At 41.7% G+C, this 15,573-nt stretch overlaps 1 protein-coding gene across 11 annotated transcripts in view; it reads left to right on the top strand.

Moving 5' to 3' along the window:
* Window positions 1-4,036: 4,036 nt before the first annotated feature.
* The window catches only part of mycbp2 (MYC binding protein 2), a 63,494-nt gene continuing 51,957 nt past the window's right edge, over window positions 4,037-15,573 (top strand). For all 11 annotated transcript variants that reach the window (XM_078286280.1, XM_071923592.2, XM_071923590.2 and 8 more), the window contains exons 1-5: window positions 4,037-4,724; window positions 7,042-7,117; window positions 12,608-12,823; window positions 14,794-14,947; window positions 15,303-15,499. In XM_078286280.1, coding sequence (XP_078142406.1) covers window positions 4,453-4,724; window positions 7,042-7,117; window positions 12,608-12,823; window positions 14,794-14,947; window positions 15,303-15,499 — 915 coding nt within the window. In that variant the 5' untranslated portion in view covers window positions 4,037-4,452. The remainder of the gene's footprint in view (window positions 4,725-7,041; window positions 7,118-12,607; window positions 12,824-14,793; window positions 14,948-15,302; window positions 15,500-15,573) is intronic.

The raw sequence follows: 15,573 nt of genomic DNA on the forward strand, positions 1-15,573 counted from the left end.
GCAGAGTTTAGAGAGGTGATAGATGGTTTTGAGAACATGATGTGTCTCACAATTGTAACCTTTGACCGGCACACATGATGTGAGATACAGCTTCTTTTTTTGATATGCAAGCCTATTTTTCCATGATGTCCTTAATGCTGTAACCTTATTCAGGACAGGAGCTATTGTACAGCTTTTCAGATGGTCTCTTCATTTGCATTTAAGGACAATGAGACAGAACTAGGGTAGTAATCCAGTAGTTTCATAGTTTTATCCATATTCACTCTGACGATAATGCAAATGGGATTGTAATATATTTTGGATCTTGGATATAGGAATATGATTGACCTGCCACTTTGAAATGAGCAGGTGACACTGTTTACCCTTCAGAAATGTATACATTATCTTTGTGACATTTTGTACAGTACGAGACTGACATGGACTTTGCACTAACGTGTTGCCAATCAAAGTATTGAAGGGTGGTTTCCATCCACAACTGTATTTCCAGTCCCAAGTTATAGGATGAAGCAGATATCAGAATATCTGACAAGATATTCCACCTTAACAATAATTTGTCCTATCACAAAGAAGGTCAAACCTCCCAGTACCAGGATGGACACTAATCACCAGGCCACTGGTGCCTGAGCCCTGGGCAAGTCATACCATAACCTTAAAATGGGACCTTAACGCACCGGTTAACTGTCGACTAAATGGGTTATTTAATCCTAACTTGGACTGGTTAGAGCGATGGTTAGAGCAAAGCACTAAGACTACCAGGGTTAGGGATTTGTTTCCACCCATATAAAAAAATGTATGCACTCATGTTACTGTAATGTGCTTTGGATAAAGCTTCCACCATATGGCATATATTGTATATTATTATATTGAGTAGGACTAAGCCCCCACATTGGACTGGAGTCCTGTCCAAAGGGGTGTATTTGAGTGCCTGAGCTGCTTCATGACACAGTTATAGGAGATGAGCTCCTAGCCTAGGAGCCATTAGCTAGAACAGAGCTTAAATGATACAAAGACACATAGGTCATAGGGAAGACACATAAAGTAGGTGAGGAACAGGCTTGAACTGCAGATGCCATATTAACCATTTCAGTAAACTTGATTATTGGGAGTGTCTGGATGTGGTAGACCGAAGGTATGAAAGGTGCATAGCATGCAAGGGTGTGACAGAGGTGGAAACTGACATGGTAACCCCTCCCACAAAGGAATGCAGACTATACTAACTGTGCCATGAGAAAGTGTCACCAGATGGCAAGGGATTTTTTTAATAGGGAGAGATATCTGTTACTCAATAACATTCATGACTAAATATCACAATAATGTTTTAGCCATGTTCACCATACTGTAACTGAGCCAGCAGCATGTCCTGCTTATTTAAGGTGGCTAGGAATTAACTTCAAGTAATTGAATAATCACACTCAAGCCCTAATGTATCTATGTGACATCTCTTGTAGTACACTGGTACATGTGCCATTATGAAACAGATGGTGAGTCATCTAAATAATTCCAGTGTGTCCACAATAATCTCCCACCCTCAGTATGATTTTTAAATGGAAATTAATAACACTGGGTGGCGCCAGTGCTATCATGGCAGAAATCAAAAAATACTATTTGCACATCACCATTACAGGCAATAAATGTCCTGATCATTCAAAATTGCAATAACTGAGGGAGCTGAAAAGAGGGCGAACTTCACCTGTTCTGTTATGGCCGCTGAAAGAGACAGTGTTGAATATGATACCCTCCTCTGGACACCATGGAAACAGGGCTTACTGGAGCGCTGGACACGACGTCTGCATTTCATTTACACATATTAATACAGGTTGACACACCAATTTCACCTCTAGTTATGAACATCATCACTACACCCCACTGCGTTGAAGCTGTCATGTCAGGTTTATAGATTACAACTGACACACTTTCATATTAGGATAGTTCAATAATACAAGCCATCTATGCTTCAAGGCTTGATACGTACCAGTCCCAGTTGCTGCGTGTGTGTATGGTAACTGGGTTTCATCTCTGCCACTTCAGCTCATGCTTGTGACACTCTTGCCTGACCAGTGGTGTCCTCTTGGCCTAGTTGGGGATGTTCTGCCCCTCCTCCCTCCTCCCTCCATTCCTCTTGTCTCCTAACCATCACTGGGACAGAGACAGAGCTGAGACAAACAGGGGTTAATGGAGCAGCCTTTGGATATGGTTTCATCCTCAGGTTACACAATTTGATTCCTGCTCACTCTCGTGTCATAACCTCCTACCCGAAGAGGGCTATGGAGAAAGCCCCTTGCATGTCAGTAATTTGTGTTTGCAGTGCATGGTAGCAATGCCAGCTTTTTAAATAACATTGCTTATCATTTTAGTTCAGAATTGAGTTCAATCAAGCAAATTTTTATGTTCAGAAATCAAAAGTCCTCCTGCTACAATCAGTTATCATCATTGATGCACACTGACATTGTGCTTGATAACCTGGGAATGCATCCTGGGTTGCTATGAGAAGAAGCTGTAGACCTACCCCTCTCTCCTTATTGGGCCGCAGAAACGCCTTATGACCAATAAAGCACCACTAGGGGCTGTGTAAATCTCTTTCTCTATTTCTCTCTCTCTCTCTCTCTCCCTCACACACACACACACACACACACACACACACACACACACAGAAGGTTGACTATACATACTGACTATACATTTAACTAGACTCTGACATTAAAGTCAGAGCACAGGCTCCAGTAGAATAAAGGTTTTTGCAAATTTGAATTTACTGTGACCAGATGACAAGTTGAATACGTTCACTCATGTGCTCATTAAAACATGTCTGTGTTATGTCAATGTACTTCCATTAACTATGCACTGTCTGTCTGCTCCTGTTTTGTGTGTGTCTTAGCAGTGTAGTATGTTTGGGTTTTATAGGTATGACTGAGCATCCTCATATGTGTCTGATGTTGCCCCACACACAAGCACAGTGACTCCCACTTTCCCCCTTGCAGTGTTCCCACCCCTCCCCCACCCATGTGCCATCCCCGTCAGAAGATAAGAGTATCACCATCATCATCACCATCAATATCATGTTGCATAATTGATGCTCTTCTGTATTCCAGTGTAACTATTTTTTTATGGCAAAAATAACCAAATATGCATTTGGTATCTCTGTACAATGGCGTGCAAGCCATAGAAATAGTACACATTACTTTATGTGGTATCTATGAGCTATGCCAAGTCTTTTCAATTAATTCGGGAGAGCCGTACACTATAGATAGATCATATCTATAGGCCAGGCCTGTATGAGGCTTGATCACACACAAGGAGATTTCATCATAGGGTATGTATGGTTGCTATCCTTGTGTAAAATAATCTGCAGTTCAAGAAGACAAGTTCAAAGGGCAACTGGGAGCTGTTACCCAGTTATACAGTGGTTACTGGACAGAAAATGACATGAATACCAACACTGATCATTCATCTAATTGCTATTCATGAAATGATAGTAGATGGAGAGCATTTTAGAGAGGCAGAGAAGAGAGAGTCAGTGTCAGCTACAATATCAAGGCAATCCTACCTTCATACAACGCTCTGTTCTTTTTAAAGATCAAATCAGAGCTTCAGATTTTCAGGCTACAAAGCATTTAATCACTTTTTATTTAATCACATAGTATCCCAGTGTGCTTATTATAGATCAAACTGGGAGAGGCCCAAGATGGACCTCTGCAAATGAATTGTCCTTGTCCAGGTTCTAACTATAATTTATTAGGCTATGCAAAAGAAATATGCAGTTCTCTATCCATCATGCAACCTAACATTAATGATGCTTTGATCTCTATGAATAGCCAGTTTTTGATATTTTCAAATTAGATGCAGCCTGTTTTGTAAATAAATGGTCTGTTCCTCACAATAATTACATACAGGGAATGCAATGTTGAAATAAATACGTAAAAATCTATTTTTGCAGAAAAACTGGTGCATAATCCATAATAGAATCGCTTAGTTTAGCCACATGAAAATATCCCGGCATGCTTACAGCGACACAAGTCTGAGCCAAGGGAGGGATGATGAAGCTAAGATGGCAGCCCAACTGAGGGTGCTGCCTCTCCGGGGTCAAGAAATACTCAAGGAACGAATGAAAACGAAACACGACAAGACGCTTCTTGGAAATGAATGCTGTAGTTTATGCTATTTCAAAATAAAATTCGTTATGGCTTGAGAATATAAATTCCCGGGAGATAAGGACCGTGTTGACGCTCTGCCTGGATCGGAAGACCATCTAGAACAGTTGCACCACCGGAGTGGCTACAATTTACGCCGATAATTATTGGAGATACTGGATGCTAATCCTGCCATTTCAGCATTTTGTAATGGACACATGACGTGACGTGCGGCGGATTCGATGACAAATGGATTGTAACTGTTGGCTAGTTATTATCTAGCTGTTATATCTTTGATGTGATATATGCATTGTTCTCCAAAACGATGATGTGTGCTGCTGCGGCAGCGGCCGCCGGTGGAGGGATTCTACCCTCCTCATCGCCGTCGATGGGGCTGGGTGTCAGGGTCATTTCTGGAGCTGGAGCCGAATTCGCCACCATTGGTTCGGGTATGGGTTTGTGTCCGACACCCGGAGCCCAGTCGGATTGTCGAAGTCGGTACCAGCTTTTACTCTCAGGGCGAGCTTTGGCGGAAAGATACAGAAGGATTTATACCACAGCTATCAATGACAAAGAGCAAGGGATAAATCAAGGAAGGTGAGTGGCTAACGTTTGCGAAAATTGTTATATATTGCTGTGGTTGGGCTGTCATTTGTAGGGCTCGCTAGCTAACGACCGTTAGCTAACTCTAGTTCATCTCAACGTCAGATGTCTAGCTAACGTTGGCTAAACGTTATCTATGGTCCCCGAGCTTGCCTGAATTTTGTCATATAATGTTTTAACTACACACAACGAGCCTCGGGCTCGTCAAGTTGGGTGTACCAGTTTGATGATCATCTTGCTAGGTAGCATTTTGGCTTTGACTTCCCTAGCTTACCTCGCCAGCTAAGCTAGTTTACCCAGGCGCGTATGTTTTTGTAGACTCCGCAGCCCGGGTGCACCGAATATTGTATTCGTACCATTGATAGAGCCACTGTAACCAGAACTCCTCCCACTCGGGCCATGGCGACATAGAAAAGTGTCTATCTAAAGCAAGCTAGCAGGCTAACTGTCATGACAGCAGTCTATTTGTTTTGACTGATAGCTAAGCTAGCTAAACCTAAACAAACGTGGACCCGAGTAATAATTAAATTTATTGTAAACCACTTTAAACAGTCATTGCTGGTGTTGTCACATTATTTGTCCTTACCTAACTAGCTAACTCTGTGTTAATATAGTGAACAGTAACGCTGTGTATGTGGGCCCAACGGCGTCACTGTTTGTAGCTAGCTAACGTTAAAGAAGAGCAGCCCTTCCCAGGTTAACGTAAAACGCAACCAGCGATTTATCTCTCATGAAGCCTGGAGGTCACAATCACGGGATTTTCATTTAAATACACGCATTGGAACACATTATTGGTAGCTTTTATACACAACACGGTTTGTAACCTTGCACATAGTGCGTATTTGGGTTAGGTTGTGTTGGGAGGTGGGGAACTCGTTTGCTTTTCTGGCATAAACGGGTATACAGTTACGTCATCTAGCAAGTCAGGTTGTGGAATGAGAAGCTTGATCATTGCAGAAGCCGCCCTCACACAACTATATTGTTATTCTCATCTTCCATGTGTAAGAATCTGCTTTAAGCATAGGCCAGTAGGCTATTTGTTTCCGTGTCTTACATTACTGTAAGTGCACCACTGTTGTTTTCATAACCAATTTCAGAATTCATGGATCTATTAGCAGGAAAGAAAACATTCTTAGATACCCTAATCATAGATTCATCATTTGATTTGAACTTGGCATCTTATCTTAGACCAATTTTTCTTTGAAGTTTTTCGGAGAGAATTTATAGACATGCCGCCTATACATAAAATGCATAGTCAATACCCAAGAGAAACAGAGAAGTGGTAGGCAATTGTTTGTGGAGGCCTTTACTGTAAGTGTTTGATTAAATTCGCCAAAGCTCTTTCTCTGATGGATTTGTTGATGTCTGTCTGTGTGACTTTGCTTGTGAATCAGGAGATTGATTTTGGCTTGGTTGTTGGCGAATAAGATTACCACCTAGCAGGTCACTGTATGCTCAAAGGACTGAAGAAACTCAAGCTAATTTATAATAAGACAAGCTATTAGAAATCAATATTACAAGCCGCACTCTGGGATTCGTAACATTGGAATACTCTAAACCTTTCAGTTTGTTTTCAACTTCCATTTCTGACTATACACATACAGGCCAATGCTGAAAGTTAGTTTGCAAACAGTGTAAGGAATTATATAGTTATACATTCAGTAGATTAGCGACAGCAGACTATTACAGTTGCTTATTGTTCATTGCACTGCTTCCCTGTTTTCAGTAGTCTAATGATTAGTAATTCCTTTTGTAGCCCCTAGCACTTCTCATTTGTAGTGAGTGAAAAGTTACCATCTGCCAAAAGCCAATAAAAACAGATTCCAAAGTGAAATGTTAGCATTTGTCAAAAGTGTCAAAAAGGGCAATTCAAATCTCTGCTTGTTTGGGGCTTTGTTAGGATGATCAAGCACTAAGCTGGGTGACCAGTGCTACACCTCTGACAACTGTGTAGGCTATACTGTACTTCAGAGGACATGTAGCCTACTCACCACTGTTCCAGCTGCATAAGACATAGACCTGCTCTACAAGGGTAAAAAAGGCAGAGTGAGATTACCGTTAGAGAGGTTTTGACTAGATTTAATTTTCAACAGTCCTTTCAGACAAAAAATGACAGGATGAGTTTTCCTCAACATTATTCTGGCCTGAAGCAGAATGTTGTTTTGACCATTAAGAGACTTTATGACCCCAACTTTCTCACATCCTCATATCTAATATGAATGACTGTCTTTAAGGTTATACTATGTCATTATAACCATAACCTAAATATGGCTGTATTAATACTGATGTACTGATCACTGTATGCTTTCAGGGGAAAGAAGGCGTTGAGTAAGAAGAAACTGAAAAGACGACAGAAGGTCAAGTCAAAAGTCAAAGCAAGAACAAAGGTAAGAGACGCTCGCGAGCCTAACAAACCAAATAGCAATATTAAACTGCTCTCTCTGTGTAATGTCAGTATTACTGTCTTGATATTGGGCTAATATGAATAGATATTGTTAGAGGTTTTGTAATATTAAGGCTACATTGTACAAGGGATAATTCTTTAGATTGTAACATAAAAACCTTTGGAATATTTATAAAAAATACCTGCACTGTTCATCTATTGTTATACTTTGGGTAAAGTGAACAAACACTAAAGCAGTTAGACACATAACATGATGCACTGTTAATATTGCAGAGTGCTATTTCAAGTAGGCATCATTTTTATTAGTGGGACATAGCTATACCTAACATTCTCAATACTTATTGCTCTAAATGTGTCTATGAAGTACTATAATATTTACATTTAGTATTTTATCTTTTTTCCTTGTGTTAAAAAAACATGTCTGGCAGTTTTAATTTGCATAATATATATTTGCTTACACTATCATGGCTTTAGGTATGCTCTGACAGATCCCTGCCTGCTGCTTTCACTCTCGACCAAATGAACTCGATGGATTGACGATAACAACATTAATGGATTAGATTCCCCTCTGCAATCTTTAAGGTGGTTGCCAGGAACACTGTTTTAATTGGCAGGGCTGGTCAGGTGCCAGGCAGCCCACTTGCACATGAAGTAGGGGAGGTGGTTGGGAGGGAGAAGGAGAGACACTTCTGGGGAGTGGCTCTGGCTTGGGCACGATGGCCTGTTGCCGAGCGACCTAATGTGTTCCACATCTCCACGGCAACGGTTGCCTGCCTCCATCTCCTTCATCCAAAGAGGGAACCTTGTCTGTGTCAGAGGAAGCATTGGCTGTGTGCGCATCTGCTGTAGACTTTGCATGTACAATGTAGGCTAACTAGCTGATTCCCGAACTATGTCAACAAACATAATCCCCTCAGCTGATACTGGATCATTTCCTTGCTCTCCCCCTCTGAGACTGAGAGTGTAGTCTACTCTATGGTGGGTCTGTAATATCGCCTGTCTGTGTTTGGATTAACTTTATTACTGTTTCGTTCTCCCCTAGTGTATACCAGCAGCTTGCAGGCTGAGGGTAGAGAGATTAATGTGATAGTAGCAGAGAAGGGTAGAGGCTCTACGCTGTTGTAATCTTCTGTCCCCCTCCACCCCAAGACCACCCCCAGGCAGGCAAGTCAGGGTAGAGTGGGCTAGTCAGTTACTTTTACATCAGGATGAATCGTTCAGTGAGTTGTAGGCCTAGACAAACAGAATATAATCTATAGAGGTAGACAGGATGCACTGCCGGTAAGCAAGGCTGGCAGGCAGGCAGGAAAGTGGGTAGTTACACAGGCAGTCATGCTGTGTTTGGATGGGTTGAGCTCACTCTTGCTCTGTCACGCCTCTCCGACACAGTCACAGCGTGGTTTAAAAGGGCCTCTCCTCCGCCTTTGTCTGCTCCTGTGCTTACAAACACGCAGGTGGAGTCAGGGCAAAAGAGAGAACGTAAACACTTATCATCCTAATGTGGAGGATGAAGTAATGTCTTCTGTACAGGCAGGAGATTTATGTGATCTGTCTATTTCGAAAGCTGTAATATCATAATTATAATAAGAATATAATAGTACCGAATAATGGCTTTAATGGAATAACATAAATCTACCCTACAACACAATTCATAGGGGCTAGAGGTGTAGTCTAGTCAAAGGCTGAGTTTGACTATATAAAGACAGGCATAGCCTTTATCTTTAAGGTCATGAGTTGATGGATGGCTTTTAATGATATAACATTTTCCTGTTGATAGGGCTGAACAATTAATCGAAACTTTATCGAAATCGCAATATGGCCTACTGCAATTTTCAAATCGCAGGGGGCGCAATATTTGTTAAAGGCGAAATGTGTGTCAAAATACCATTTTAAATGAAATATTGTCGTGCTGCAGAGATGTCCTGGCCTACACTTCATATTCTACAGACTTAAGAAAACATCTTTGTTTGGTACAGATCCCCGCAAAAATCACACCATAATCATTTTAATACGTTTTTCAATGAAAATGAGAATAATGATGTAAAAATTATCATTCCCTCTAATATCGCAAATTATATCGCAATTGCAATATCTGTCAAAATAATCGCAATTAGATATTTTTTCAAAATCGTTCAGCCCTACCTGTTGATCAATTGTAGATTGACTGATTTGACAAGCTGGTGCAAATTTACAAGCATTGTGCTTGTGCCACTGTTTTTTGGAAGACACCTGTTTTATCTGCTCTGTTCTTTGGCTTTTTCCCATAAAGCCAGCAAGCCGAAAGTGTGTAGCTGTCCAAGTGCAGTCAAGGGCTCTCTACCAGCCTTTTCCAATGCATTTAGATGGCCATTACATCATCAATGATGTGCAGACAGAGACACAATGTAGAGCATCAGACGAGGGTTGGGAGGCTCAGCTTTCTCCATCACTCAACACCAGGCTGTTTATGGATTTGCGTCAACATATAGCGAGAAGAGTGGTGGAAGATTGAGTTTGTTTAGATGTCCTTGTACTGAATGACAGAAGTACAAAATGACATAAGCAATGTCAAAGCATTTTGTATTTTATGTGTTTTTGTTTTTATGTATTTAAGTATTTTTAGTACAGGTTTTATGTTATATTAAGGCTAACCTATCCATCAGGTGACCTACATGTGTAAAAAGCTACAGTGTTATAACAACAGAGGAGAGCACTATAGCATTGACTTTTGTGGTCAAGGTTTTGCATTTAAAATCACAAAACACGAGCAGCATATTGTGCTTGGCATATTTGGGTCTGTTTTCTTGTGTGCATGATGACATCGCTTGAAGGTGTCACCTTCAGTGGCAAGTTTCCGATGATTTGTTCAGGCTTTAAATTGAGTACTGTCAGCTCTAGTGAAACTTGTCAAATATAATTTTCACTTGAACTGTGAGGACCATGTTTCAGCTGCCTCGTGTTAGCTTCTGTTTGTAAGATGTAACCTCAGAAGTAGTGTATCGTTCAAGGACTTTGTGTTTGTGTTAAGGCGATGTTTAAAACAAAGCCAGCTTTTCCCAATTGTTGTTGGCCTACATATGGACCCAATTGACTGTCCTATGGAATGTGGAGAACATACTAATTGCTCTTTCATGAAATGTTTGTGTTGTTCTGCTTCTACACAGGCAAAGAGATTACAGTTTTGTTAGCTGTACATTTGGATTGCTCACACAATGTAGGCTATGCAGTACCTTTCATTTGAATACAAATTAATTTCCTCATTGCATTGTGGGCTGACACAGAGAGCCAATTACATCCAGCCACTGCATTCGACAATCATGATAACCAACGGGCTATCAGTAACTCTGGCTTGAGACATCTTAAGAGTGCTTGTGCAATTTGACTAACAAGATCTCAAATCAGAATAATACCACAAACAGGCTCTTTTGGTTTCCAATAGCTTTTTCAATCACTGCTAGATAGATTAAGTCTGGAAAATAATTGAGCACCCCTAGATCATTTTCCCACTGTGGAGGCATTCTTTTGGCCAGTGGAGCTGTCTTATTGCTGTCTCTTGTCTTGTTGTCTTTGATGGTGTCAATTGGCAGACATTAGCCAATGCAATTTGACAAATCTCTTTAGGGCACCATTCTGTGTTGGCTAAATTTTATTATATTGTAGAGTAATAGCATACTAAGGTACATACCATATGCTTGAGACATTGTGTGTTTGAGTCTGCCTCACAACCTACGCTGCATGTCATTCCTTCTCTCTTTCCTTTGCTTTCCTGTCACTCTTAACAAGACTCTCTAAAAAGCAGAAATGTCATAATGTAATATATGGGCCAAAAAAGCTGACCTGCTTATCTCTGGTGCCTAGCTTCAACACATCTCTTCTTCTCTCCACCCTTTTGTTTTGCTCCCCCCACCCTCTCCAAGAAAACCCATTTTCTCTCCCTCACTGTATGGTTTTGGGCCATTATAACATTTCCATGTGGTAAATGGTTTTAAGTGCTCTTTCCAGGCAATGTGCTCCTTGCTGAATGCCATACAGTAGCTGTGATGGAAGTGCTACCCTAGGGGCAGCGCAGGGGAGCAGAAGACACTACTGGTAGATGAGAGGGAGATATCGCTGCCTCACTGGTGTGAGCTGAGAATGAATGACCTCTCTCCTCAAATAGATGACATCACCCACTGTCACTGCGATGCCAAAAACGCAACACTGCGAGAGAGGCACAATCGATCAATAAGATTCTCTAGAGGTTGCCCCAGGACTGTAGCTAAAGAATGCCTTGCTTGGTGGGAGGTAGAAGCCTGATTGATTATAGTTTCCCTGTGGAAGTGATTGATCATAATTATTATTAGCATAAAGGTGCTTAAGCCATGCCATAATGATTTTATTCTAAATTCTCCCTTTCAGCTTGATTTAGCGTACTGTTTAATTTGCCCATTGATGTGGCTTAATGAGCCATGAGAGATACCTTGAGATAATAAGCATTGTTATAAAAGCCAGAGGGCATATGGACCTTTTAGTAAATGGTTCAAGGTACTAACCATATTCATGATGAAACCCAGAGGAGCGATGCTGTCTTTGATTAGTTGACTTTATCTTGTTCTTTTTTTATCCTTGCTTTTAAGATCTTTGGTTTAGCTTTTTGATTGTAAATGATTTGAGTATGTGTGCCCTTGTCCTTAGATTAGCCCAGAGCACACAGCACACAGTGTATTGACCTATAAATGGCTGCATCTCCTCCCTCCTGTGTTAAATGATTAAAAGTGCCATTCCCCAAAATGGTTATCGGGCTGCCTCCTGTGTCGAACCAGAAAAATCACCTCTTGTGCTATTTCATTTTTACCCTGCAGTTCATTTTTGCAGTCATTACTTTTTTAAAAATCATTTTTACAATTTCACTTCCCTCCTCTTCTGCTGAATTGGCACAATTTTGTTTCTCTCCTTTTACACACTGGGTAGGCTATGCAATTTGTTAGGTAGGCCACTTTCCAACACGTGAATCTCTGTCAAGCTGGTTGAGAAAATGTGTTAAGACTTGCATTAGCCCAGCGTTTCCCAAAGTGGGGTCTGGGGACCACCAGGGGTCCATTAGGCGTCCAAAACAAAATGGGGAATAGTTCAATTTCACAATTATTTCACTCACTAGGTGTTAGCACAATGACAGAATGTATAAGGATGACTGCTGACTGTGTTGATCATAGGTTTCACACTCCCAACCTACAGTATAGACAGTTATATAATTCTGTTATCTAACAGCAAAAATCTGCTCAGACTGAGTTCCTTGCGATTGTTTTTGAACCCTTGCATTAGCCTCGGGGGAATTCTCAGATGTGACTTTTTACAGTTTGGCCTACTAATACAGATTTCCATTTCTTGTTTTTATAAATGGCTATGTGGTGTGCTAAATGGCTTGTTGATGGTCCAAAATGATAACACAGTGGTGGTTGCAAAGAGCAAATGTTGCTGACCTTGCTGACCACCTCCACTCTCTGTCTCTCCACAGACCGAGTCTCTAGATGGAGCCTTCTGCGTGCCGGACATCAAGCTGCACAGCAACCCGTCTGCGTTCAACGTCTACTGCAACGTGCGGCACTGTGTGCTGGACTGGCAGCAGAGAGAGGCCTCCCTGGCGCTGGCCTCCAGGAGCTCCGTGCAGAGCGGAGACTCGGACAGCGAGGAGGAGGAAGAGTACCGCGAGCCGGCCATCAAGCTGCCCAAGGTACCGGCAGGGAGGAGTGTTGTTCCGCTCGGGTGGCGGCGGCAGCACTTGAGATCCGCATGTTACTCACACACAGCTGGATCATACGGGTTTTTCCCAGTTCTCTAGCCAGCCCGTGCTCTCTGTCTCTCTGGGTTAGTGCGTAGGACTCATCTTTTTGACTGCTATGATAATTAGAGCCACGCTACAGAGGTTTAAACCCCCCAGCCTGCGAGGATTATAGCCTCCTCTCTGTTTCCCCATCTCCTTATCCCTGTCTCCCTCTGCCTGCCTGTTTATCTCTCTCTCACTCCATATCTTTTCTTTCTCTCATCCACTCTGTCTTGCTCCTGCAAAAGCGTCACTTCAACACGGCACGTGCCCTACTACAGTGTCACACTACAGTCATTAAACAGTTTTGTGTGTGTGTAAGAGAGTTGTGTGTTGCTGCTCAAATGTGTGTTTACTGTGCATCATCACTGTAGTGGTTGAACATTTAGCGAGTAAGTCATGAAATGCCATGGATGGATGAATTTAATTTCCTCATAATTGTAAACTGAGAAGGTAGACTTAGGATGTGTCCTATTTTATCATATTTCATACAGAATAAATAGGCTACTGATGATATAATAATTGTTTTGAATTTAGCTTTAATGCCGGCTTATTACCAACCGCCAACAAGCCATATGTTTGAGATTAGGCTATTTGCTGTCTCTGTGTGTTTTTTAAATGAGTAGTAGTAGGGTGCCTGCAAGTCCTGACAAAGTCTTAAAATTTATTCAATTAAATAATCCAATCTCAAGGTCTTAAATGTCTTGAATGTAGCTCATTAAAGCAATTTAGTTTTAGAGGTCTTAATATTACAGTTTCTTGCTGCGCTGTCTTTTTTTCCGGTAACAAATCAGCCCAATAATGCAGACCTACTGTATATTCTGATAGGTCTCCATTTTTCATTTTCTCATATATTTCAATTGGAAACTATACTTTGTTCTAACAGGCATTAAAAAGGTATTAAAGAATCTCAAATTGCAGACACCCTGATTGAGTTTTATGGCTTACTATGTCATTCCACCTTTTTCAGGTTATCGCATAGTAAGATTTTGGCATAGCTGTGAGAATAATCGTTTTTTAGTGTTTATGTGTTGTCCTTGTTATCGAGTGGTTTCAAGAAAATCGAGTGGTTTCAAGGAAATCAAAGGATATAAATGTTTTTGGATATATAGCCTAAGCTTAATGTTGCTGTGGTCTACATGTACAACAATCCAGAAGCCAAAAGTATTGGTGGCTCGATAACCAAGCAGCCTACTATACACTTCTGTACACAAGTTTTTTTGCCTTTCATCTGCTTTTATACTTCCCTCCCCGCATTATCCTCTCCGCCATTTCTTTGTCTGATTATATGTCTCTCTGATTTTTTTTAAATTCCTTTTTACAGTGATGTGAAGCTTTTATTTTATCTTTGCTGTTTTAACGTTGCAAAACAAGCTCTTCGCTGAGATGAGAAGAGACACTGGAGCCTTTTTTATTTATTTGATTCACTAACAAGCCATACTAAGAGAGAGAAAGGCAGCCTTTTCTAGGCCAAGCTCCTCTGCTTGCCTCCCTTCTCCAAGTGGGCCTGTCATTATACAGTATGTTAATACTGGATGTTGAAGTCGGCAGTAATGACTGTATATACTGTGGGCTTCCAGCTAACTGGAGGGGGACCGCATGTTGCTCTCTGGTTGTAGGAAGATGAGGGTGTGGACTGTACTGTATAAGAAATCATCCACTCCAAACCTCTAAGCTTATACCCTCCTGGGTACGTAATCTGTCTCCAAAACCCTTTCAAGACAGAGAATGTTGATTTTTAAGCCTGTCTGTGTTAGTATGTTTCACTTTCAGTCGCTGTATGCAGTAGCCTCACAGTTAGGCTAACTGGTATTTGGCTGTGGTGTGACAGCGCTGTGCTGATAGCTGATAGAAGTGTGTTTCTCTCTGTGTGTCTGTAGATCATCGGCATCGGCCTGTGTGGGGTGTTTGAGTTGATAAAGGAGACTCGGTTCTCCCACCCCTCACTGTGCCTGCGCAGCCTGCAGGCCCTGCTGGACATGCTGCAGGGACAACAGCCTGAAGGCTTCCAGACCGAGCCTCCTGATGTGCTAGGTAAGGCTGAAAATATGTATGTACTGTATATACACACACACACACACACTTGAGCAATAAGCCACGAGAGGCCATGCTTTATAGTGATTTTAGACAGCTAAGAGGTGTTGTTAGGCTTGTCTAAAATCACTGTAAAGCACTATGTTGAGTGGCTGAGATCAAACCGTGATATGAAGGCTGAAGCAATATAATTCATCAAAATTTGCCAAACAAAGTGTTTATTGGGTATTTTACAACAGCTTTGAACATGTCTCTATCTATCTTGTTGTATACACGCACACAACACAGTCTTCTCTCCCGTTTTCTCTTTCACTTTATCTCTGTAACCTCCCCTTCGGCTGTGTTCTTCCCTCAGAGTCTCTATTTCAGTTGTTGCTGGAGACCACGGTGCGGAGCACGGGGCCCAACGACCCCACAGGCCAGGCCCTCACCGCCCTGTCCTGCGCCTGCCTCTTCAGCCTGGTGGTGTCCTGGGGAGACACCGGCAAAACCTTGCAGGCCGTCTCCGCCATCCTCACCAACAACGGCAGCCATGCCTGCCAGACAATACAGGTGATTAACCAATTCCAATTCCAGACCCTGTAACTTTAGCTAAGTGTGATGGACTTGTCTGTGTTCTTTGTCGT

Source organism: Centroberyx gerrardi, chromosome 10 (assembly GCF_048128805.1).
Source record: "Centroberyx gerrardi isolate f3 chromosome 10, fCenGer3.hap1.cur.20231027, whole genome shotgun sequence".
NCBI lineage: Eukaryota > Metazoa > Chordata > Actinopteri > Beryciformes > Berycidae > Centroberyx > Centroberyx gerrardi.